Source organism: Drosophila eugracilis, unplaced genomic scaffold, assembly GCF_018153835.1.
Source record: "Drosophila eugracilis isolate 14026-0451.02 unplaced genomic scaffold, ASM1815383v1 contig_1197, whole genome shotgun sequence".
Lineage (NCBI taxonomy): Eukaryota > Metazoa > Arthropoda > Insecta > Diptera > Drosophilidae > Drosophila > Drosophila eugracilis.
Window position 1 is genome coordinate 4016377 of NW_024571981.1, and position 25245 is coordinate 4041621.

Here is a 25245-nt window from a genome sequence, read left to right on the forward strand (position 1 = left end):
TTTTTTTTTGCATTTATTTGTGTTTATTCGTAAGCAGATAGCTCAGATCCATGACAAATATTCAGTGTTTTTCTCTTACACTCCCCTGCCTGCATAATATCCTTACTTTTTGATTAGTTTTTGTTGCTCACCCATCTAACCGAAATAAAATTAAACAAAAACAAAACAACCGCAGGCGTTGGGACACACATAGGAGATGAGAAAGTGACACGAATTTAAGAAATATTCACGCACGAATCATGATTCACTTGTTGCTTACTCAAGCGGAAAATCAGCAATTTCCTTGCAGTATAAACACTAAACAAGAAACAGTTTTAAAACCATTTAAATACAGTAATTTATGTTTAGAATACACACTTTTAAATTATATTTATATGTAATTTCCTAATATTTTATTCAAACTTTAATAAATAGTTATTTTCACTTGCTCATCTCTAGCCAGGACACCATATGCCGGCAACTTAAGACAATAATAACAGCCAGTGCCAAGAAATCTCCCACGCATTTAAGCACAATTTGTTATCAATGAATTAAAGCAAACACAAACAATCACCGTACCGGCAAAATTTACGAGACTTTCGGTAATGTCAGTAAAATCAATACAAAAATTTGTCAGTATCCGCGTCCGAGTCCTTTCAGGATATTTTTGTACTTTTGCTGTGCCGCTTGCTTATATAGGTTCATGTTCGAGCGGTTGCGTCCAACCCGAGCTCCATCAAACGGTTCGAAGTAAGTACAAAGCGTATATAAATTTATTGATAGATGTTGTATTTTTCGATTAATGAAATTGTTCAGTTCATTTCCGTTAGGTTTTCGTAACAGCGAACGTCATCTTCTCCATAATCAGGATCAGGATCGTGTTTGATTAATATTAAATGTTAGTTATTATTATAATATTAAGGAGAAGAAGAAATATTCATAGGTACCTACAAATACTTAACTTAACAAATTTTAAAATTTAGGTAACAACAAAAACACTTTTTTAAGCTATGTAGTTGACATTAGATCTCTGTTCACCCGCTTTAGCGCTTTAGTTGCGATCAAAATCGAAATAAAAGGGTTTTACTTGCAGCAGCAGAGGAAAGCCTGAGACGCCGCCTTGCCGATTTGGACATGCTCGTCGCAACCTCGGCCGCAACAGCATCATGTTCGAGCGGTATCGGTGCAGGCTGGAACAACCGGTAGAATACGGTTCTAATCAAGCTTGTAGCGACAGAAAAAACATTTTAACAATGGAAAACCTTTACGCCATTGGTGAAGGAGAAATTGGGACTTTTAAGATTATTGGGACAATAGGATTAGCAAGTTAATGGTCTGCTTAATGTTTATTAATACCAATTTTAATTTTAATTTAATTAGGTTTTTTTCGTTATAAGATCAAACATAGCATCAACATATTGAAGAAAAGCAGCCTTAAATATATTCTTTCAACTTTTGAAGATTTTGTTTCTGTTTAGCAAATCGTTACAAAAACTACATTTAAAACAAAACCGATTAATACCGATGTTTCTGTTAGTGCGTGTACATACTTAGTAAATTCACCCTCCACCACAACGTTGTAGCTGTACACATCGATTGTATTGAACAAACATCGGTCTTTGTTCCACCTCTAGGCAAAGTGGGCTCGATTTTTCTGTTTTTTAACCGAAATTCTTATTTTAATGTAACAAACAATCGGTAATTAGGTAGAAAACCATTGGAAAAATGTGCAGGTCCATATATTGAATTTAAAAATGTCGACAATCCTATAAAAAATCGAGCGGGAAAAGCCTAGTTAGTGAAAATTTAGTGAGTGCGCGTGTGGGGAGAAGAAGAAAAGTGGAAATACAACGCTGAAAAGTATCAGCGGCAAAAACGTTGTAAACAATTGTAATGCGCTGAGGATATAGCCGCCAAATAGGATCAATCAAAATGACGGAAACCTTTGACGAGGAGCTGTTCGAAACGCGACTGGAGGCGCTAAAGGACACCCAGGAGGGAATCCGGCAAATGTCTAACTGGTGCCTACAACACCGAGTAAACCACAAGAAGATCATCCAGTGCTGGCTAAATGTTTTTAAAAGGGGTGAGTTTGTGGTGCTTCTCCATGTTTCATTTGCTAATGGTATCCATACCATTCCCAGTTCGCGTTGACCATCGACTGGTCCTCTTCTATCTGGCCAACGATGTCATCCAGTACAGCAAGCGCAAGCGCTACGAATTCGTCGAATGCTGGGCTACAGCCCTGCAACGGGCCACCACCATGGTGCGGTAAGTATTTTCAACCGGATAGGTTTAACTATCAAATTACGCTTGCTTGGCATGATGCATTATATATAAGATTTCATACAATTGCAAATAATGAAGAATACTTATTCCTCCTTTTGTACTTGATTTCCCATCTCCAGCGACGAGCGCGTCAAAGACAAAATCCTGCGAATCTTCAAGATCTGGGAGCAGCGAGAGATCTACAACGAGGAGTACCTAAGTGACTTGAGCGGCTTGTTAAACATAGCGCCGCCCAAAAAGTCTCAGGTTGATGTAAGTGACGAATTTCAAAGCGCCACATTGATTGCCCAGGTGAGAGAGTGTGTTGAATTGGCGGAGACCACGGACAAAAGCATGCAGAAGTTGCCCAAACCGCCAAATTTCGAGATCGAGGTCATCAAGCAGCAACTGAAGGACAAAAGCCACTCCGGGGACATCGAAAAGGAGGTGGAGCGGTGTGTAGCATTTATCAATGCCTACAATAAGAACCTGCAGAACGAGATTAAGAGTCGAAAGGCCGTAGTAGCCAGTATTGAACAGGCCAAAAAGTTTTACGAGCATCAGAGCAAGGAAGTCAAGGTGGTTGCCAGTGTAAGTAGATAAAGTTAAATAATAAATATGCAGAAGTGTAAGAAAAATTATATATTTTTATAGGCCTATAAAAGTTTTGGAACGCGCATAAAAATAGTGAAAAGAAAGTTGGACGACACAATACCCAACCTGGCCAGTCCAATACCCTCGCCGGACGCAAATGCTCCCTCACCGGAACGCGATGCAGATCTCCAGCTCCCTGAAGAGAACAATTTGCCACTGGTAACAGAACCTAAAACTTATACAATTTAATTATATTTATAATATATTTTTCACTTATAGAACCTTTTTGGAAGTAGTTTGAATGGCTTTACAAGTTATCTGGATGGTGGCAAACTACCCTTTGATATCAACGACTTCAAGCGGGACTCGAAGGATCGGGGAAGTGCCATCGAGGTGATCGGATCGCGGTCGGATGACGAAGCCTATGTGCCGAGTGCCAATTTCTACAAGTCTGAGCCGATTTCCAGTTCTGACAGCAGCATACCTGGGCTTGGTGGTTCCGCTGAATATGTTCCCAATCCGCCCTTGTTTGGTTCTAGCAACCAAGAGCAATATGTCCCGCCACCATCTTCGCATCTTTATGGTGGCAATGGAAACGGTGGAGGCAGTGGGATTCAGGAAAATCAGTACACGCCTGCGCCAATGCCTCCACCACCCTTGCCACCGTCTCTAGGAACTGCCAGCGGTTCTGCAGATGACTTCAACAGCACTTGGAATATGAGCATGTCCTGGACACCGTTGGACACTAGCTTAAATAGTAGTGGAGCGAGCTCCTCCTCATATGCTAATCAATCAACTCCCCACTCGCCACCGCATTTTGACAGAAAGGGAAGCTCCACGTCCGCCATTGAATACAACGAGCACCTGCATAACAATCCCGCAACGCTGGGCTCCGAGGATGTTGACCATCGCACTCTGCAGCTCCCGCCGGCCTTCGATTTTGGTGCAAAGCTTGGTTTGAGCAAGGACAAGTCTAGACAGTTGGTGGACATTGATCACAGAAATTTAATATCGCTCACAGGTTCCCCAGGCGGAGCGGAAAAGGTAAATATATAGTTTATAACAAAAATGTCCTAAGCTGTGATGCAATCTAATAGTCTTCTTTCCAGGACTTTTCTGGCGGCGATGTTGACTACCGAATTGTCCCAAATCCAAATGACGATGGCATCATGGCTCCTCCTGGAAATACCTATGCCAAAAGCAAGACCAGTTCACCGCTTAAATCCAATGCCAGTACGGGCGAGTAAAATTATATTATTTTACAAAACCCAATCACAAATGTAATTCCCTAAACAGGCTCCTCATCTGAATCAGATCGCTTGGATGGTGCTGCCCGCTACGATCCCGCTGATATGGTAATTGACATGGACATGTCGGATGATGATATTGACGAATCGCAGAGAGGTATAATAAAATCAAACTTCGTAAGGTAAAGGATTTTTTTTTAAACAATTTAAACTTTTAGAACACAAAGATGATAATGGAGAAGTCGATGCCGATGCCAATGGCGCTATGACACCTTCGCGTCCTGTTTTGTTGGAAACTCCGTCTGAGTTTATTAATACTTGGGAGACGAACAATGCCTTTATGGGTCAACCCGAAGAAGAGGACCAGCAACATGAACAGCAGCCACATCAACAAGATCTACAGCAACATCATCAGCCCTGGAACCAAATGAACCCCATGCAAATGGGAGGTGGTGGAGCACCGCCACCACCACCGCGACCTCCCTATGGACCCCCGTTTCCGCCCTTTCAACGATTCCCAGGTCCACCGATGAATGGTCCCGACGGAATGCAACGCGGGCGAGGCAGAGGACGAGGCTGGAATGGACCTGGTCCTGGACCATTTAGACCGCCGTATCAACGGCCAGGATTCGATGGTCCTGGACCCGGACCACGACCATTTTTTCCAAGAGGAGGAGGACCCGGCGGTCCGATGCGTGGACGCGGGCGGATGCGTGGTAAAGCTTGGATGATGTAATTACGTATTTTAAAGATCTCCAAATGAGAGAATCCTTAGTTTTAGACTTCACCTATCTCACTTTGATTTAATTTAACAAAAAAGTGTATTGTATAGAACAGATAACACATTAACGCGAAACATTTGTCTTGGTTTCCCTTTGGGCGGTGGGCAGACGACGTTGGCTGAAAAATTGTGCATTGCTCTGTATGATTTTTTTTCTGGTAATAAGCAATTTCAGTGTAAAATAATTAAAACGAAAACAAGTTGACCAACTAAAAATATAAATAACAAAACGCAACTTGCAGTGAAATTTAATTAAGTAACCATTCGTTGAGTTATTTTCTTTTGTAAAATATTAAATGATGGAAATATATGATAACACTCACAGTGCTTTAATTTTCCAACGTCTGAAGCCTTCATCCAGGGGGTGATTCTACACTTCTACACTTGCAAAGACTTTCAATTTACGCTTTCATCGTAACTTATGTTAATATGTTAACTTAGGTTATAAATTCTCCAATAATTAGTTAATGCGCCTTCGCTTATAGTTCGTAGTGCTAAACATAGATATTAATGACTGTAAATAGTTATAAAAATAGTCCAACAATTAATTGTTAACGAGATTCAAAAAGTTTTATGCTCTTCACCAACTGTCAATGATAATTATCTTCTACAAATATATAAATTCTTAAATTTATTACTTAACTTTTTGGTTGTGAAAGTCAACAAAAATAACGAGAAACGAAGCTTACATGTTCTTGCCTTTACTTTTGTCACATATTTGTTGGCTGCATTATAATCTTTTTTCGAGCCAACACAATTACTCTTTAAATAAATTCGATTTACGGGTTATATATCTTCACTTTAAATTGATATTTAAACTCGAACCAGATATTCCCTATGGCATATATATGTCAGCGGTGGTATATATTTATTCGATCGCTCTTTGCGTGTCTATAGCATTATATTTAGAGAGTAAAAGTACCCAGCAAGGGTATAAAAAGATCGTAAAGTGGGAATAAAATTAGTTATTTTTTAAACTTTAAATTGAAATATTAAAAAAAAGTATTACGAAATATTAAAATAATTATTATTACCTAATAAAGAAAATCTAGCTTCATTTTTTGTTATTTTTTTAAATTAACTTTTTGTTTAAGTTAAATGATAGCTGCAATAATTTTCTCAAAAAATGGACATCAGTGAAGAGCAATTTTTTGAGGTTTGAGCAATATAAAATAGTTATAGTAAGCTAATATAATACACTGTATTTAGTTTTATAAATACAAAATCAATGTGATATTCGAAATCTAAAACTCTGTACGTCTAGTTTTGCTTGTGGATTAACTGGGTTTCCGTTCAATATCCTGGATCCACCCACATTTCCCATAGCATTTACAAATGACTATGTTTAAATCAATTTTCGTCTGCCTCTCCAAGGTTCATCTAAGGAAGCGACTGTGTTTACCTGTTGACGTTTTCAGCATTTAATCACTTCTGTTTGGAGTTCGCTCGCTCTGTGTCGGAAGTCGGAACTCATTAATTCTCTGTTGGTAAGTGGTGTTTTGACCCTTATTTTTGGTTCGTGGGAGTGGCACACTCCCCACTTTTCCGTGCCGCTCTCATCTCTCAGGGATAACAAGGATACCCTTTTCGGGTTGATTTGAAAGTGTGGCGAATGTAAACAAATGTTAAGGAGAAATTTGTTTTGATTAATGATTATGGTTATGGTTTTTTTTTTAAATTTATTTTCTTAAACTACTAGTAGATCACATTAAATTTGAATACGATCCATGCTATCCTGTTAAAATGTTGATAATTCATATTCTAAATTTTCCTATTTTTATATATACGAGTACTTTACATTTTCGGAAATTTTCAAAAGGAAAAACCTAATCAACATCAAATCCCACATTCTTTGAAAGTCTAAGATAATAAAATCATATCTATGTAATCGGCATAATAAGGTTTTGGTAACTTCAGATATATGGAGATAATAGAGATTCCCATTGTTTTACATTTTTATAAGATAACAAATCCAAGTAATTTTAATTTAAAACTCTTTTTATTTTTATTAGACAATTATTACTTAGCATTATTTACAACTATGATAATAAACTACAAACTAACAGCCTTTATAAGTATTCCACTAGGTCAAAGTGTTGCTGCAACACAGCCCTGAAAAGGGACTTCCATTTGAAGGAAGCTGAAGGATCGTCCAACTGGTTAGTAGTCTCTGGAGAGCAATGTGACCAAGTCACCGATGTAAGCCTGTGCCATTTGCAGAGTTTCGTATTTGGAGAGTCGTCGGTCGTGACCAAGAGATGGAACCACATCCCTTAACTTGTCGAAGGCATCGTTTAAGCTGTTCATCCGCCTTCGTTCGCGGGCATTAGCAGCCAGTCGCCGCTTTTTAAGGACTTCGCCACCAAATTCCCCGGAAGATGAACTGGTCGATGAGGCGCAGGATGCGGATGATGACATGGAGGTGGACAGCCGGTCGTAGGGCTTACTCCTCTGCTGTTTATTCCAGTATTTTGAGCTCCTTCCTTGACATTTGGCTAAATGACTCGATTGATTCTGATGCGGTTGCTCCTGGGAATTGAGCATTTGTTCGAGTTCCAGGACAGCCGGAGTATCGTAGTACATCTCCAAGGAGCAACTGTTGGTCCCATCAGACTGACTATCGCTGGCGCTGAACTCCTGCTGGTACATGAGCTGCTCCAACTGCTGGAAAGTATCGTTGCCCAGGAACTCGGGAACCGCTGGTGACTCGTCGGGAAAGTAGAACTGCTCCATTAGGTCGTTGTTGGTCAACATGTTTACGTTTTCAGGTTCAAAGGACAACTGATGCAGTTAGTTGAAGATCGGGCTTTATATAGCTGCCTGCCGAAGTCCCAGCTCTTACGTGATTGGTTCAGTTGATGTAGCCTGCTACCTGATTCGCTGTCTCAAACGGATCCGAACCTTTCAGGTAGCCGATTACCTGCTTCTTGAGGATCCAAGACCCAGCCCGTGCCCTAAATTGGCTTGCGGTCAAAACGTTTAATTGTCCTTTGAATGTACTTCTCTCCCTTTTTCTCCACAGATATTCACTGTACCAGCTATAGGTCGATTCCCTTTGTTTGACCTGTCATTTGGCTACCGTCTGTAATCATACCTCTTTTGTTACTTACGCTGAAATTACTTTTTATAGCCAAACAATTTTTGCCAAGGTCAAAAATACGAACAAACAAAAGACTCCTGGTCATGTGGGAATCATTTTTACAATTTTTGCATCCATCCAAGATCCCCCTTGGATCATCATCGTTGCATGTCTGTGGTCTACTAAGTGTTGGGTTGGTTGGAACTTTCAGCTTTCGGACAGAACAAAGAAGAACAGTTTTATTTGTGCGGTTTGCAACTTTCGATTTTAGGCGATTTTACTTGCATTATTGGGTCAAATTTAAATATTTGCTTTTAAAGTGGCTTTCTCCGAACGACCAGCACCTCTTCAAATGAGAGACGTTATGGGTAGGTGATGAGAATACAAATTAAACGATTTTTAAGCAGTCATTTTTTACAACACCATACATTTTCAATATTATTTAAATATTTACATACGTTTATAGTATGTTTTTACATACAAGCTTATAAAATATTATTTACTATTTGTTATCAAATACACAAGAATAAATGTTTCTCTTCAAATTCTGGTAGAATCTGTTACTCCCACACCCCTTACCTCTCCATATGCAGTAGAGCTAATTCCAGACCCCTAATCATTTTGAAATCCAGCCCGGCTCAAACCCACTTTCAAGTGGCCGCAACGAAAGGTTAATTAACTCCACAGACTCGCAGCATTAGGAGGAAAATCAATTCGAAGAGTTCGCTGAATTTCTAAAGAAAACGGCCAAAACAATTGGAAAACACTGACCAAGAAGCGCCGAGCATGGCTAAAGAGTACAAATGATGCCACCGCAAGATGGCCCAGATACTTCACACAAATTGTCAAGGAACAAAGTCCCGGGCCGACAAAGGATCCTGACGTTTGATCTTTGACGGTGATGATGATCGCTGATGGATCGATCGATCGACTTTGTTAAGAGTGCCACGCGACCGCAGCTTAGCTAAATTCCTGACCCAGATCTCAAGCATTATGCTGCAATATTTTCGGGAGAACGGTTCGCGGATAACCTAAAGATCGGCAACGCCTTCAAGAAAAAGGATCTGGGATTTCCAATAAGCATTTTTTGCGCTACCTGGGATTTCAAGAGGTTTCCTTTCTCTGGCCTGTCAAAATAGCAACAATAGGTAGTTGGTTTGTGGGCGGTTCTGGTTGAAAGTAGGCACCTCTCTTCTTTTCTTCTGACCAACAATAGGTCACCTGATGATAATCCTTGACTACGTCAGGCGGTTGCGTGTTTCTGGGTTTTCCCTGCCAGATTAATCGTTTTCGTTTTGCGGATTAGTTGTTGGCGCTAAATTGCGAAAATGAGATTAGAAGTTAGAATCCCAGAGACTCAAGAAATTCCATGGGAATCTCTTCTTGCCCACTTGTTGATCCCACTCTTTGTTAAACAATGACCAAACAATGGAGCGATCTATTCTGGTTTTTGTCCTCATTGTCCGGTCAGAAATGGATTTAACGTTTGTCCCTTTGTGCTGAGCATAATTACCATGTAATAATCTGGAATTATGAATTATTATATGCAACTATTTGTTTGTTTCCAAGTAAATTTGTTGTGGTCTACTATTTCTTGGAACACAGATGTGCAAAAAATTTCCAGACAGCATGTCTGGCAAGGGCTTAAACTAACTAGTGTGAAAACGGAGAAATTATATTTTTTCATAAATTTTGTCAGTTAAAAAATATTCTATATACCTAGTTAGAATTTAGAAATATAATTATTTAATTAGTTCTAAACAGCACACTTAAATTAAACCTAAAAAGGTTCCCAAAGAATAAAATTGTTCGGTTATAAAAATTTAAATGATTTTCTTAGATCCCTTGGCACAAGCGACAAATTCCACAAAACTCATGCCATAACTTAAGACACGCTTCAAGCCCTAAACAAGGATAAAACCCCTGACCTGACTAACCCGTACCATACCCAAAATGGCCTCAAGGCTTCAAGGATAGCGCCCCAAAAAAGTGTCAGGCAATTGCGTACGTTTATGGGAATTTATTGACACTTTGGCGGTGATTACGATACAAACAGTAACAGAAACGGACAGCGATCCTCGCAAGGACATGGGCAGGTAATCAGAGCCAAGCAAAAGTACTACGCCGACCTTCCATGATGGGTATCATAAATTGTCATCACATAAATAGTGCAACAACAGGATGAACCGTATCCCGGGTGACATTTATGACTCTATTGCCCGTCTGCCGTTGCTCCTGATTTTTTAGATGCTCCTGCTGGGCAATCAGTGTCCTCTTTTACACGTGACCCACGTCTCCTATCTTAATAAGCATTTAATGGTAGCGGTAAACGGTTCACAAACAAAGTTAAAGGATGATAAGAGTCCCCTTGACCAAAAGCGGAAAGTGTTAATGGATGCCTCGGATAAGGTAACAATGAATAGGATATATTTTCATATACTGGCGAAAACTTCCTTGATTTGATGATTAAGAGAAACTAAATGGTACCAAACACTCAATTCGATATCTTCTTTTAAGTGATCCACAATAAAAAAAATCCGTTAGCAATTACATAAATACATATCGCTAAGTCTTTATTTAAAATATTGGAAAGAACCGATTACAATCAATGCTGTGATCAATAATTATATTATACGGTTAGTCACAGTTCCATTAGGGTTACACATACACAAAAATATTTGTCTAAAACAATCGATCAATGTCCGTCTTAGCTGTGAGGGCCTTCCAAAAATGGCTTACAAACTAAGTGTAATATGAAATCATCAATTTTACAACCACATTCTATTGCGGTTATCTAATACTTTATGCCTTGTGGTATGTTTAATCGTGAAGTACTAGTAGACATTATGTTTAATCACAAGGAGGTTAATATCGGTGTGAGTTCGGTTGGGGATGAGTTTCGAAAATGATATTCATTAGATGGTCCTCGAAGGTTTGTTTAAAATATATGCATCAGTTTTTGATATGATGATAGGTTTTGATTTAGATTTTAGTTTTTTCTGCGGATCTGTGCGAATAAATATTAAATTAGCTAAAACTTGAAATAAAAATAATAGAGATATACTTGTTTTATAGGGTGAGGCGATGTTTAATTATAAAAATTATATAGTGACAAAAATCACATATAGAAATAGGAAATCCATCTTTAAGTTTACAAAATCACAATTATTTAAAATATCGTTAAAATCAAATATTAAAGCACTTTTTCGCTGTTCAGCATAAGCTATTATTGAATTATTGTTAATCTCATACTAAATACTTTCCAACTTAATCGCCTCACCCTAATGGATAATATTTCTCGATTATGCCTAAAGCTGCGACCACATTAAAAACGCGCACAACGATCAAAAGACCCCCTCGTAATTGGTTAAATCCGGATGCACTCTGGATTTTATCACTCATGGAAATGAAAATATCGCCCAGTCGATGTCTACAGCGTTGTGGAGGTCACCGTGCTGACACCATGGACGAGAATTGTGGGCGGCAACTCGGCGGTCAGTTCGGTTAGCAATTCCATATAGCTTGCGCTGCGTTGTGCGAAATCTGGAGTAGAGAGCTTGGGCGGAGCAGCCAGATAGATAAACGATAATGCTGTCTGATCCGAGCGTTCGCGTATAATTTGGTTAGCCCTCTGCATATAGAGCAACGAGCGGTTCAAGGTCTCCTCGCCCACCTCCTCATCCTCTTCCACCAAAACGTTGTTTGCTTGAGCGGTAAATTGCTTAAGGGTTCTGGCATGTCGGCTGAAATCTGTGTCTCGGCTCCATTCCTGGATTTCCACAATATCAGCTGTGATACGCAACTCCTTGAGAGACTGCTCCAGCTTCATCTTCGAGAAGACTTCCATCTGGGGGGCTTGTGTGTCAAATGTGCTACAAGATTAAAATTATTTATTAAATATATTAAATTATGTTATAACAATTCAACTAACCCCACTGTCCTCTCCTCGGCGGCCTCGCACAAGAAAATTCTCACTCGTAGATGTTTCCATTTGGCCAGCATTATTACCGCCAATTGCATCATAAACAAAGACACCATATCGAAAGGATCTCCAGATGTCGGATTGAATATGTTGATTGGCCACACATCAATGTACTTCACATGCTTGCTTCTGCATTAGAAAATTAAGTTTAAAATTGAATTTCAACAATAAAAAGAAATATTTCACTTACATAGAAATAAAGTTCTTGTCCAATCTTTGGAAATTTCTGCACAGGCAGAGATTTTTCTTCATCCTAAGAGTGTCGCAAAGAATTTGCACGTATTCCTGGATTTGGAATTGCTTTGGATCGCCGTCACGACGAATGGGGAAGTTTTGGATTTCCCCATTGTTGAAGTCATCGGTTTTATAAGGGGAGGAACCGCTGAAATACGTTAAAAGATAAATAAATCAGGAAATAATTATAGATAAAAATCGCTTTACATACTTTTGGAAAAAATCCCTGGGCGCCTCGTTGTCATAGAAGCCCAAAATAATTGTGTTCGGCTTCATGGCTCCAATTCCCGAAAGGCGAATCAAGTGCTGGACTCCCTCGCGAATACTTCGGCTCAATGTGACCTCCGTAAAGGCCTTGACTTTCATGTGATCTAGGAAGGACCACCATTGCTGGTTCTCCTCAGCATCCTCAACACCCTTAAAGTCACCCAACTTCACATGTCCAATAATATACAGACCACTTTTCTTCATATCATTGACAAAATCCACCAAAGGACAGCAGGAACGCGGAGACGAAACCAGCAGCAGGATTTGCGGACGCCAGAATTTAACGTGATCTTTTCGAGGATCCAACATCAAAAGGTACTTTCGCACCTGGTGGAACATTAAAGCCTGGGAAATCGAACCCCATTGAGCTGCCTGGGTTGCAGGTGAAAACAAATGCAAAGCTATCACCAGGATGAGGCAAAGAATAATGCAAGACGAGGCATATATGGGGTTAATCACAAACATCATGATCAGTGTACCCAGCAATCCAACCAGACATGTGTGCCACGTGAAGTACTTAAAGAGTGGTCTAAAGTTGGGAGCTCCAGTTAATTCAATGCCCAAGCAAGCCAGATTGGTGGCCAAATACGAGAGCATGAACAGCACAGAATTAATCTGGGCAATTATGTTGAAGGATCCAATTAGGAGAATGCATTCAACTAGGCACCAGCTCACCGCAACTGCCGCAATGGGGTTTCCTTTCCAAGTTCCATGAATCACAAAGTTCAGAAGGCTTCCAAAAACTTGATCCTTGGACAAGGCCTCCAAAATCCTGCTGGAACCAATCAGGTTGCTCAGACTGGTCGAAAAGGTAGCGGTTAAAATTCCAATTGCCGTAAATGGAGGCCACAAGTTCACAGGCATCAAAAAGAGATAGTTATTCTGCATTGTGAAGTACGGAGTTGTGCAGCTCATCAGGAACGATAAGATGATATAGGAGACGAACGTAAACGCCACGGCTGAAAGTGTGCCCCAGGGAATGCTCTTTGATGGATTCTTTAACTCCCCGGACATATTAGCTCCTGCCATAATTCCGGTAACTCCCGAAAACAGCACACCGAAGGTAGTGGAGAAGTCCACTTGCTTTCCATTCGATGTGTAATCGTGACCATAGTGGGAACCGAGATTGTCTCGAAGCGTGGTGGCATTAAGACCCGTATAATCAAGAAAAGATGTTGTATTTGATAAAGTATTTTCTCCAGGCACGGGAATCTGAAATCGCCAAATTATATTTAAATATTAATTCTAGCTAAACAGGACATTATCATGAAATTGTAAAGTCCATTCGGAGTTCCTATCAAACTGTTAAGTTGTTTGGCCTCTAATTTGTTTTTTGTAGCTATGGTATATATATGTAGTTACAATAGTAGTGTTAAACACATACATTCTTAATTCAGTAACTTGCAATCGGCACGGTCACTTTATGATTCAAACTTTCTTATCAATCTATTTTGCTTTTTTATATTATGTGTATTTAGGAAAGGGGATTTTGTTTGAGAACAAAATAAAAAATAATGTTTAAGTAACTAGACTACAAAATATTTTTGTATTGCAAAGTAGTTTCACTTTCAAATTTACTTACATATATTATATATACGAAATGAAATTTTCTGACCCTTTATGAATCAAACTGCAAGTTCTCGTAATTACATATCTGAAAACTTTTTGAGTTAAGTCCCCTTTAGGCCTTTAATTTCAGGAAAGATTTGTGAATCAGCATTGGAATCTCCCCTGGTATAAACAATAACCTTTCTGACCAACTCCAGTCGAGAATTTATCAACCTTGATAAGCCTCGAACAAATATTTAAAAAAAACCCAATTTGAGCCCTTGATAGCCTAGATATCGATATCCCATCTATATTGATAAAAGCGACAGCGCTTTTCCTCTATGAGCAATTGGTACACTGCAGAAAAATAACTTCATATTTAAACATTTATAAATGTTTTCAAAATATGTTAACAAAGGTTGAAGTTGACCATAGGTATATTAATAATTTTCTTTTATAAGTCCTGTGACTATTAACTATTTTTAAAAAGTTTCTCTCAGTGTATCACAGATATCTTACCGTATTATTGGTGGCGCCCACAACCAGGAAACTAATGTACGTGGCGAATAGGCAAACGGTCACGGTGCCCAAAATAAGCACTGACGTCTTGGCAAACAGAGCGGCACCCACCAGGCAAACCAGCAGCTGCAGGGTATTTATCAAGCTGCTGGTAAGGAAGCGCCACCAATTCCCATCCGGTAAATAGGAGTCCCCGCTTATAAAATGTCCACGTGGTCCAAAGTTATCCATTATACCTTCAGTGCAACCGGATATAGCCATGGCAGATCCGACCACATTCGCAAAGAAGAAGAGAGTTCCGATAGAGCCACCAAATTCCAATCCCAGGGTTCGACTGATCATGACTATTAAAGTATAAGATAAACATAGGAGTTTTACAATATACGGATTAAAAAATATTATAAAAGTTTAACAGAGTTAGCTTAAGAAATCACCTAAGAATTATATTTCTTAGGTATCTAAAATCTGACCATTTCCGTTCATCGTTTAAAAAGTGTGAAATAGAAACTCAATTAGCATATGATATATTTGACAAGTCTTTAAGTTGTGATTGGGAGTTTGTCATAATGTTAAATAAATCGCTACGAGTCAGATAAAATTTTATGAAATATTGCATTTGTGGTTGGGAAAATTTATTATCTTTAATACTGTTACGAACATTAAAATCCAAATACGATATTTCAAGGTTTAAAATATTATATGTGGGAATTTACAACTAATAAAGACATGAGAATCCCATATCATCATCATTTCTGTGTAATGACAGTTGTGCTTATACATTTAGTTCTTTGAAGAAATGATTAGTTCTATATCGCAAATAATCGAAAAAATATGTTTGGAACTCACAATAAACGCCTCCTCCTTCAATTGCACCATTAGTGGAAATGGCGCAGACTGAAGCCACTGTGAAAAGTAGAATTCCATAGGCGATTAGGAACTGCAGCAGGGTTATATACAAGCCCGCATTTCCAACGATGTAGCCTGAACAAAGAGATTGAAATAGTGGAAAAGGCCGAGTTCAATGGACCATCACAACAAGTGTTTTGTGACGTCATCGCCAAACTTACCGACTCGGATGAAAACCAAAGCACTGAACATGGAAAGGGCAACGGGACTGAAAACTCCGGCAAAGGTCCCTAGAGTACGACCACTCCGTTCCGGATCCTGCATTCCGAATTCCACATACCCATCGCCCTCCTGTGGCGTATGTGGTCGATCTCCACTGTTTTGACTACCGCCGAAAAGGGATCCAAAACTACGGAAAACACTGCCGGACCGTCCATTCCGGGAACTTGCTATTGGAGCCGTCTCCTGCTCCGTGGAAGCGCTCATCTCGATGTCCGTGGTGCGGGTGCGAGAAATCCGGAAACACTAAAGACGTCCAAACGAACGCCTACAATTTCCAGCTGTCGCAGACCAATAAGAATAATCATAACCATGGACGGATGTAGAAAAACTTTGAACGGGGTTTGTTTTATTAAATAAAGGACTTTCAACTGTAGTTATCAGCCTATGAAAATAAAAAATATTTATTTAAAATAATGATTAATAAAGATGTATGACTTTAATACTTGCTTTTGTTTGTCATGACAAAAATATGTTATTAACAATTAACAAAGTAATAGATCTTTTAACCCCCGACTACGCCTTTGTAAACGTATGACTTCTATAATGTGGTAGCATTCGGATATATACCATAATATTAGTAAAAAAATATACTAAACTTTATACATTGTAATGTAGTATATATCGTTTGTGTAACGATATTCTGCCAAGGTATGACCAGATTTTTTTTTAAATATAAATCTTTTTATCCTTTAGCAAGTAGTAGTAAATAAAAAATAAATATATATTTTCAAATATTTTTTTAATATGTCCCAGCTCAATTTGTTATCATATATTACTGTAAAAAAATGAAGTGATTATAAACTGTTTAAAGCCATTTCCGGATGCTTCATTACTAATCTAATCAGAGGACAATTACTTGTGACACTTGAAAACTTATTTCCTATTCTATGATAATAAAATTAATTACAAACAACTAATTTAAATGAATTACACGTTGAAATACGAAAAAAAAAATTTTAAACGCATGACCATTGTTTCTTCATAAAATAATAAACCAGTCGTAAACTGATAAATAATGTAAAAGAGCGCGAAATTGAAAATAGGAATCACCGATGGATGACCAAGCAACCAAGATAAGCAATTCTGGTCTCTAAATATAGTATATTAAATTGGTCGGCATTCTAAGGAATTGATAATCAAATATTGCTCTTCAAAATAGATAAGTTTGGGTGTTTTGGCTGCGTATTTTTCGTATAAAAGTAAGAGGACAAACGGTTTATATTTTAATACGTTTTTATAATGAAGACCCTGCAGATCGCTCTTGTGTTGTCCGCCATTTTGGCCATTGCCTTCGCTGCAAACGCCAGTTGGGGTGCTAAATTATCCAGCAGCAAGCTAGTAAGCACCCAAAACGTAACTGTTCACAAGAAGGCCAATCAGAATGTGAGCAGTAAGATTATATTCCCATTGACGGTGAGTAGCTAAAGATCTTAGCTTACATCAAAACAAATATCTAATCATACCTTTTATTATATCTAAACAGGGCCAGACCAATACGAAAACCATTCGGTTCATTAGCATAACGGATTTATTCACCAACAGTTCGGGACCCTCCTCCACCGTACTATCTGGAGGTCCAGGCTACACTTATGTCCAAATAAATATCACGAGCCAACCTTCCCAGGGAATTAACGTATCTTGTCAAATCTGGGCGGATGCCTAGTATGTATGACAAACTTCAAGAACTAAAGGGTTAAAACAATATAAAATCATGTTTGTAACTTTCAAAACCGAAATCTAAATGAAACAGTTTTTAATAAATGTATTCCAAAAATCAATCAATGCGAAGAGTTATTTATTGTTATGCTTTATATACTTATAAGCTTAAACTCAAAACTTGTTGGCTTTTTTGTTTTCGTTAGTTCAAAAATAACTCATAATTTGTAGCAGTTTATATTTCATAGAAAAATTGGATGGTAACTGTAATATATATACAGTTGTTGTGCAATAAAAAAATGTGTTTTGGATATTTTACTAAAACAGATAAAACATATGATATAAAACTTAAATCATATGGCTTTTACAAAAGTGTAATTAAAACAAAATGTTATTATAAGTAACAATTTTAAATGGCCAAAGTTATCGATAGGTGCCTATTGTCGATATATAAGGCGTTAGTGCTTAATGGCCTCACCATCACTCTCAGCTGTTTCTGTAAGCCGAAAAAGCGTTTACAAAATTGAATAAATTTGGAAAATGGTTAACGATAAAAAACGTCGGTCACGATCGCGGGAGCGTTACAGGGAGGATCGGCCGGCGGTGGGCAATCCCCGGGATCGCGAGCGGGACAGAGATCGTGCGAGGGAGAGAGATAGGCAGTATGAGAGGGAGAAGGACAGACGCCAACGGCGATCTCGATCCCGGTAAATTTTTCTTTCAATTGTTTTGAAATTTGTGCTTACACTTAAAAGCCGTTCTTTTTTAGTGAGGATCGGGGCAGGCGGAGATCACCCGAACGACAAAGGCCACGAGAAAATGTCCGAGAGCGATCCAGAGAAAGAGGGGTTGGAGGACCAGGCGGCGGTGTTGAAAAGAAGGCTAAGATAGAGACCGGCGAAGTTCCACCTAAACCTTTAATAGTCGATGAACAAGAGCTTCAAGATGACAAGGATACGTCGATAAAAAAGGAGCCTCTCTCGCTGGAGGAGCTGTTGGACAAAAAGAAACGGGAGGAGGAGGCCAGAAGCAAACCCGTTTTCCTTACCAAGGAACAAAGAGCTCTGGAAGCCATAAAGCGGCGCCAGGAAGAAGTTGAGCGCCAGCGCGCCGCCCACGATGCAGCCCGTGAGCAAATGGCTGCTGCCAGTAAAGTTAGCATCTCCATGGGCACGGCCATGGCATCGGGAGCTCCTCCACCGGCCATCATGGCACCGCCACCCAAACCAGAACGACGAGAAAGAGGAGGGGGTCGAGATCGTGGCGACAGAAATGATCGTGGGGAACGTGGAGATGACAAGCGAGCCGAGGATCTCACCCACAAGGATAAGGAAAAGGAACTGGAGGCCATTCGGGAACGGTACTTAGGCATAATCAAGAAAAAACGTCGAGTCCGCCGCCTTAACGACCGCAAATTTGTTTTCGATTGGGATGCCGGTGAAGACACATCAATAGATTACAACAATCTCTACAAGGAACGCCACCATGTTCAATTCTTCGGCAGAGGAAATGTGGCTGGCATTGATATAAAAGAGCAAAAGCGCACCCAGAGCAAATTCTACGGAGATCTTCTGGAGAAAAGGCGAACGGAAGCGGAAAAAGAACAGGAAAAAGTGCGCCTAAAGAAAATGAAGCGCAAGGAAGATAAACAGAAGTGGGACGATCGTCACTGGTCCGAAAAAGACAACGATGAGATGACTGAACGAGATTGGCGAATCTTCAGGGAAGACTACAATGTCACCATTAAAGGTGGCAGAATACCCAATCCTATCAGGAGTTGGAATGAGTCTGGCTTCCCCAAGGAAATTATCGACATTATTGATAAAGTGGGTTATAAGGAACCCACGCCCATTCAAAGGCAAGCTATTCCGATTGGATTGCAGAATAGGGATATTATTGGCGTAGCTGAGACGGGTTCCGGTAAAACATTGGCTTTCTTAATACCGCTGCTCTCTTGGATTCAGTCTTTACCCAAGATTGAACGTCTGGAGGATGTTGACCAGGGTCCCTATGCCATTATCATGGCTCCCACGCGTGAGTTGGCACAGCAAATCGAGGAGGAAACAACTAAGTTTGGACAACCTTTGGGAATACGAACTGTGGTAGTTGTGGGTGGTTTGTCCAGGGAGGAGCAAGGATTCCGTCTGAGATTGGGCTGCGAGATTGTCATCGCCACGCCAGGTCGTCTCATCGATGTGCTGGAGAATAGATATTTGGTACTCAATCAATGTACGTACATTGTCCTCGACGAGGCCGATCGTATGATAGACATGGGCTTCGAACCCGATGTCCAGAAAATCCTGGAGTATATGCCCGTAACCAACCTAAAGCCCGATACTGAGGAGGCAGAAGACGAAACAAAGCTGATGGAAAACTTCTATACAAAAAAGAAGTACCGACAAACGGTGATGTTTACGGCTACGATGCCTCCGGCTGTAGAAAGATTAGCTCGGTCGTATCTACGGCGACCTGCTACGGTTTACATCGGATCCGTCGGAAAGCCAACAGAAAGAACGGAACAAATTGTTTACATGATGGGCGAGAACGACAAGCGCAAAAAGCTCATGGAGATTTTGTCGAGGAAGATCGATCCGCCAGTTATTATCTTCGTCAATCAAAAGAAGGGCGCCGATGTGCTGGCCAAGGGATTAGAGAAACTGGGCTACAATTCCTGTACGTTGCACGGTGGCAAAGGTCAGGAGCAGAGAGAGTACGCTTTGGCTGCTTTGAAATCGGGCGCAAAGGACATCCTAGTGGCTACCGATGTGGCTGGACGTGGTATCGATATTAAGGATGTGTCTTTAGTTATTAACTATGACATGGCCAAGACTATTGAGGATTACACCCATCGTATCGGTCGTACAGGTCGTGCTGGGAAGACTGGTTGTGCTATTTCGTTTGTCACAAAGGATGATAGTGCTTTGTTCTATGATCTGAAGCAATGTGTATCCGCCAGTCCTGTTTCGACTTGTCCGCCGGAGTTAATGAACCACCCGGAGGCTCAGCACAAACCAGGCACGGTGGTCACCAAAAAGCGCAGGGAGGAGAAAATATTCGCCTAAAATTGGCACATCATAATAACTACATTTAAGTTAAACCAAAGTAAATAATAAAGTTCGGTATGTCAAAAGCTATGCCTTTGCAGCCAAAAGTCCTTTTTTGAAATAGCTGTTTTATACTTTCAGGCCATTAAAACTAGAAATTTAAAATTCATGACCATATATTTGAACTCCTTTCATCTTTGTAATCTCAAAAAGAAAGCATTTTTGCTCTGCTTCGAGTCTAGAGGCATGTATTTGTCATAGAAGTCCAGGATTATTTCTTCCATCTTGAATCCGAACTTCTGATACAACATCACGGCGGAGTTAGTGGCGGAAACATGCAAAGTGATGTCCTTGGATATACATGTCTGAATAAGGTGATATAGCATAACGCTAGCGATGCCACTGCGTTGCCAGCACGGACGCACGGCCATGAATGAGATGTACGCCTCGTTGTAGCCTACATCAGGCACCAGAAATCCACATCCGATGACAAGTTTTTTGTACAAGGCGACTACACTGTAGTCTGGATAGCTGAGACACTCGCTCACTGAAAGAAAAATTGGAACATATGGGAGTTACAAAAGCTAATATAAAAAAGATAAAAACGTACCATCGATATTTGGCCAAAAAGAGCTCTGTAGCAATGCGTTTACCGCTGGAATATGCTGCGGTCTGACATAGCAAAAGTCGATTGTGGATTTCACGGGATGCGATCGATTCACTCGGTGCTGTAGCTCGCACATGAGTTTCAGCCAGGGAGGAGCAATCGTTTTGCTTCGGAAAATAAAAGGATGGAGAACTCTCTGAGAATAGGGCGATTCAAAAAGCTCGTATTGAGTGCATCCTGCCAAGCGAGCATGGAAGGCGCTTCTGGCATCTTGCCGCGAATGGGCCAACAGTTGATATCTATCTAGTATTTGGGCCTGTTGATGGCCTTGCATCTTCAAGAGTGCTCTGCCCACGGGATCTATGTGCTCATCGAGGTTGAAAATGGGTCTATTATGGTCTCTTTTCCACTTTCGGAGGGACAGTTTTCGATATATCCGTCGAACATAGGCGGGTATGGATATTTGGCATTCCTGCTCCAGAGAGAATATTTTATGAAGTCTTTGATACAACTTCTGTTCCTCGTACACACTCATCAATTGAAGATTTTCGGTAGGAAAAGCCAAGTCATCGGAATCCTGTGCCTCTTGTAACCAAGGCCAATTTCTCCGGGGCTGTCTTAAAAATCCACTTGGAATGCACGGCTCGATAAAAGGGATTTTTTCCTGTATCTCCTCATCTTCATCATGCATTTCATCTTCCAGTGGTTCCTCTTTGATGGTTTCACTAGCCTCTCGAGCCTGATAATTTGTAACTTGCACTATTCGGGGCTGATAGTCAGATGGTTCTTCCTCCTTCGCCTTCTCATCCTCTTTCTCGTATTCTTTTTGCTTTTCACTGCTTTCGGTGCTGATTTCCTCGGTTGAATTTGTTTTGGTCTCCTCTTTAATATTTTTAGCTCCCTTCCTTTCTTCTGTGGCACTTGGTATTTCAAAACTTGTATCCATATCGTAGAGGCCTTCACTATTAGAAGGCACCTGCAGCAAGGGTTCGGTCATGAAGAAATCGTTTTTACCTTCTCCTATAAGAGGAGGTGGCATTATGCCGGGTAGGCTACCAAACATGCTAAAGTCATCGCCTCCCAAGCTCTCAGCCAGGAAATCCATCAGACTTGCTTGAACCATGCTCAACGGCTCATTCTGCGGTTCCTCTTCCTTCTCCTGTCTTGGTGGGATTGTATTTTCTTCAGCAACAGGTGGCGTTGGAAGACGTTCTTGAGACACGGGTAAAGGTGGGGCCGGCACCTTTGGTTGGCGACCCATATAGGGACTAGAAATGTAATATATGTTCATTAAGTTCACGTCAATTATTAATAATAAGATAATATTCGTACATGGTACGGGCACAGCCCTCCGTTAAATTGGTTTCCTCTGCTTCTGCTTTTATGAGATGGGTGTTCTCCGAGGTATGATCGGTCACTGAGATCTCGCTGCTACAGCTGGTCTCATCCGCGATGGGTAAACGCTTTTCAATACGCAATTGCTGCCGCTGCAATTGCTTTTTCTCATCTGATAAGAAGAGGATAGATAAACGTCGTTGTTGCTAGCTTTAAGAGTACTTACATTCTCTAAGAACGCTCCTTGGTGTTTGAAAGGGATTGGCCAGTTTCCACCAACCGTGCTCCTGAAAGACTTCCAGACCGGACTGAAAGTATTCCGGGCTGTTGTGGGATAGAGCTCCGGATACTGATCCAGTCCATTGTTTGCGACGCCGCCTGAAAAAGATTATATTCAAGATTACTTCTCAAAAAATTACTAGTACAATTGCTTACACATTGGGTCCGAATATAAAGTTCCAATTCTTGTCCACAAAACTAATTATATGGGTGCGCCAGTGGAAGAATCCGTGGTGGCCCAAACCTTTCTGTTTAACGGACAGATTGTGCAGAGTTAAGGTGAGCACAAGCAACCAGGGAATCTTTTGGCGCACAAGCTCTTCCTTTATGGGTTCCAAAGACTTGGGGGCGCATTCGATTCTTTCGCTCTGTCCAACACGCACCTAACGCACGAGAAGTCAAAGAAAACGTCGCCCAACAGATCTCCGGGCGTGCTCGCATGTGGCAGGCACTTTATATGCACCATCCGCCGGCACTGTTGGCACTCCAAATAGTTGTCATCCTCCACTGCTTTTTCACAATATCGGCAGGGTCCTTGGGGATCATCCCAAGTGGTCGGTCGGTTCATGTGTTAAGTTAGTAATGTTTGTTTTAAAATGTGTTGGTCTTTTGTACACAAAACAATACAATTCTGCGGTGCTGCCAGATGGTAACATCTTAGAAATGGTGATGCAGCCCTGACTCTCAAATTTCGCCGCCCTTTCGCCTTACCAATATATCAAATGCATCAGAAAATCGAGGCCTGGAAACGTTATTATTATTCTAAGCCAAGCCAAAGTTCGTTCAAAGTGAAGTAAAGCAAATCTGTCTGCATTTATATCACTGCAGAATGTAATCCTATTATTAACTTTGGTAGAAATAAATTCCAAACGTTTGGCTCTGAGAGTGGGTGCTATTAAAATTTAAATTATATGATGTCAAATTTAAATCCTGTGTCAGTATCTATCTAATTTAAAAAAAGTTTAATTAAAATTGAAAAAGAATCCTGTTATCGATAATATACGGATGAAATTAACATATCGGGCTTTAATGTACCTAATTTATGGTCATACTGTGTATAATAAAGTAGGTGGTGCGTAACAGCATTCTGTTATTGTTTCTCTTTAAGATAATTAGCAGATGTAAGTAAGGGAAAAGCGACCTCTGGTGAGAAAGGCACGCAACGCAACATAACGAATACTTAATCAAATTTAAATAGTTGCTTGTTTTTTGAGAAGAGTTAAAGATTACTTAAAGAATTTGTTAAACGAATTCTTAGCTTTAACAATATATTTCCCTAATATAAAAAAGATCGGCGGTTATTTTAAAAACTTAATAGAAAGGAAAGAAAATTTAGCTTACGGCTCCTTTTCCAGCAAAATATTCAATAAAATAAGTAAGATGGACAATGACGATGCTGTTTAAGGCCATATACATAAATAAAAACATCCGTCTGAAGTTCCCTTCGTATACAGAACCTTCTTGATTTGTGCAGTCCTGAATTGTCGGTTGATCAAACATGCGGCTGTCACGCCCTCCGCCCACCGTCCATTGGCGATGCAACGAAAATGACATTAATGGGCTCTTTACGGCTTACGCATAATTAAGGCCGTTTCCGACAGACTCGGGCTTTGGACTTGGGCCCATGCTTTCGGCCTGGCCAATGTGTTGTCTTAAGCGGGGCCTAATTAGGCATCGCCGGCCGCTCTGTCCTGCTGGAGCTGTTGCTTCTGCTGCTGTTGTGTGTTTGATGAAGTGCATGATTGGTTTATGGGTTCAAGTGGGATGGTCAGACCTGCAATGACCGTGTTTTCCCTGCCCTTATAAGTAGGCAGCGGTTGAAAGAATTCCAGGAATTCCCTCGTCATTCATTTTGTACACTTTCCCATACATTAATCGAAGTTTTTTTGGAAAATAATTTAAAAAATTGCATTTGATTTTTGTTTAATTTAATATTATTATCAATATTATTTAATATGCACTGCCTTGATATGATTTTAAGCGAAAAGTTGAATTGAATCCGCTTGTCCGTCTCCCTTGAGGAGATTTTCATTTCATTCGCGACTGCCCGCTGGCAAGTAGAAAAAATATGGTGAAATGAATTTAATTTTTGTTGCTGACAGCAAAAAGGAATTTAAGGAAGGAGGAATTTAAATCTTATAGCTGTATAAAAATTTTTCTTAATGCCATGCATTAAAGAATAAAAAAATATTTTCTAGAGCTCAAAGACCAAAGCTATTTTGACAAATTGGATACCTTAACTAACTGAGTATGACATTTACAGATGTGATGCTGGTAAGTATTTGATTGGCTATCCACTTGGGTCATAACAACCGTTTTTACTCTTAGTCCGTAGACTTATACCACCTTTAGTTCAAGACTCTTGCCCTTTCCTTTTACACCGAATACAAACAAGGCTATGGGTTGACCGTTTTCCGTGCGATTTAAGGCCAGGTCCTGGAACAAAGGGGAACGGATAGGGAAAAATATGGAGGCATCGCCATCGAGAGGGGCAAACAAACGCCGTCTGGCTGTCACTTAATCGAAGCCATTAGCGTTATTAGTGAGACCAGTACCAGCCGATGCACTGAGAAATAAACTTTGATTTATGAATTAACATTTTAAGAATATAGCAAGGTAAAATTATATGTTTGGTGTATGTTGGTTTTGATATTGATACACATTTATTTATAGAAAATATTATATATATCCCGATAAT

At 40.1% G+C, this 25245-nt stretch overlaps 6 protein-coding genes across 7 annotated transcripts; 3 read left to right on the top strand and 3 right to left on the bottom strand.

Annotated features, from left to right (window-relative positions):
* The first annotated feature begins 1590 nt into the window (after positions 1-1590).
* On the top strand, positions 1591-5503 carry LOC108105705 (regulation of nuclear pre-mRNA domain-containing protein 2). Of its 2 annotated transcripts, none has more exons than XM_017212416.2 (8): positions 1591-2065; positions 2124-2250; positions 2388-2838; positions 2902-3060; positions 3121-3885; positions 3939-4074; positions 4138-4245; positions 4307-5503. In XM_017212416.2, the coding sequence occupies exons 1-8, from the start codon at positions 1912-1914 to the stop codon at positions 4822-4824; spliced, it is 2418 nt and encodes an 805-aa protein (XP_017067905.1). In that variant the 5' UTR covers positions 1591-1911; the 3' UTR covers positions 4825-5503. The 2 variants fall into 2 exon arrangements, with proteins under 2 accessions (XP_017067905.1, XP_017067906.1); XM_017212417.2 differs by having other exon boundaries at positions 3951-4074.
* Positions 5504-6953: 1450 nt separating this feature from the next.
* LOC108105657 (basic helix-loop-helix transcription factor amos) lies at positions 6954-7630 on the bottom strand. Its single transcript, XM_017212345.1, has one exon. The coding sequence runs from the start codon at positions 7621-7623 to the stop codon at positions 7030-7032; it is 594 nt and encodes a 197-aa protein (XP_017067834.1). The 5' UTR covers positions 7624-7630; the 3' UTR covers positions 6954-7029.
* A 2865-nt stretch (positions 7631-10495) lies between these two features.
* LOC108105699 (solute carrier family 12 member 9) lies at positions 10496-15926 on the bottom strand. Its single transcript, XM_017212408.2, has 7 exons — positions 15566-15926; positions 15345-15479; positions 14499-14842; positions 12376-13643; positions 12121-12312; positions 11880-12059; positions 10496-11820 (listed from the first exon to the last, which is right to left on the bottom strand). Exons 1-7 carry the CDS (start codon positions 15828-15830, stop codon positions 11379-11381), a joined length of 2826 nt encoding a protein of 941 aa, XP_017067897.2. The 5' UTR covers positions 15831-15926; the 3' UTR covers positions 10496-11378.
* A 939-nt stretch (positions 15927-16865) lies between these two features.
* LOC108105655 lies at positions 16866-17404 on the top strand. Its single transcript, XM_017212344.1, has 2 exons — positions 16866-17039; positions 17110-17404. Exons 1-2 carry the CDS (start codon positions 16866-16868, stop codon positions 17287-17289), a joined length of 354 nt encoding a protein of 117 aa, XP_017067833.1. The 3' UTR covers positions 17290-17404.
* A 338-nt stretch (positions 17405-17742) lies between these two features.
* LOC108105694 (probable ATP-dependent RNA helicase DDX23) lies at positions 17743-20440 on the top strand. The gene is made up of 2 exons (XM_017212404.2): positions 17743-17989; positions 18052-20440. The coding sequence occupies exons 1-2, from the start codon at positions 17823-17825 to the stop codon at positions 20342-20344; spliced, it is 2460 nt and encodes an 819-aa protein (XP_017067893.1). The 5' UTR covers positions 17743-17822; the 3' UTR covers positions 20345-20440.
* A 44-nt stretch (positions 20441-20484) lies between these two features.
* On the bottom strand, positions 20485-23176 carry LOC108105695 (cysteine-rich protein 2-binding protein). The gene is given in 6 exon segments (XM_017212405.2): positions 20485-20873; positions 20937-22201; positions 22266-22440; positions 22495-22646; positions 22704-22900; positions 22903-23176. Coding segments are annotated over 6 exon segments (2358 nt in total). The 5' UTR covers positions 23116-23176; the 3' UTR covers positions 20485-20517.
* Positions 23177-25245: the final 2069 nt, after the last annotated feature.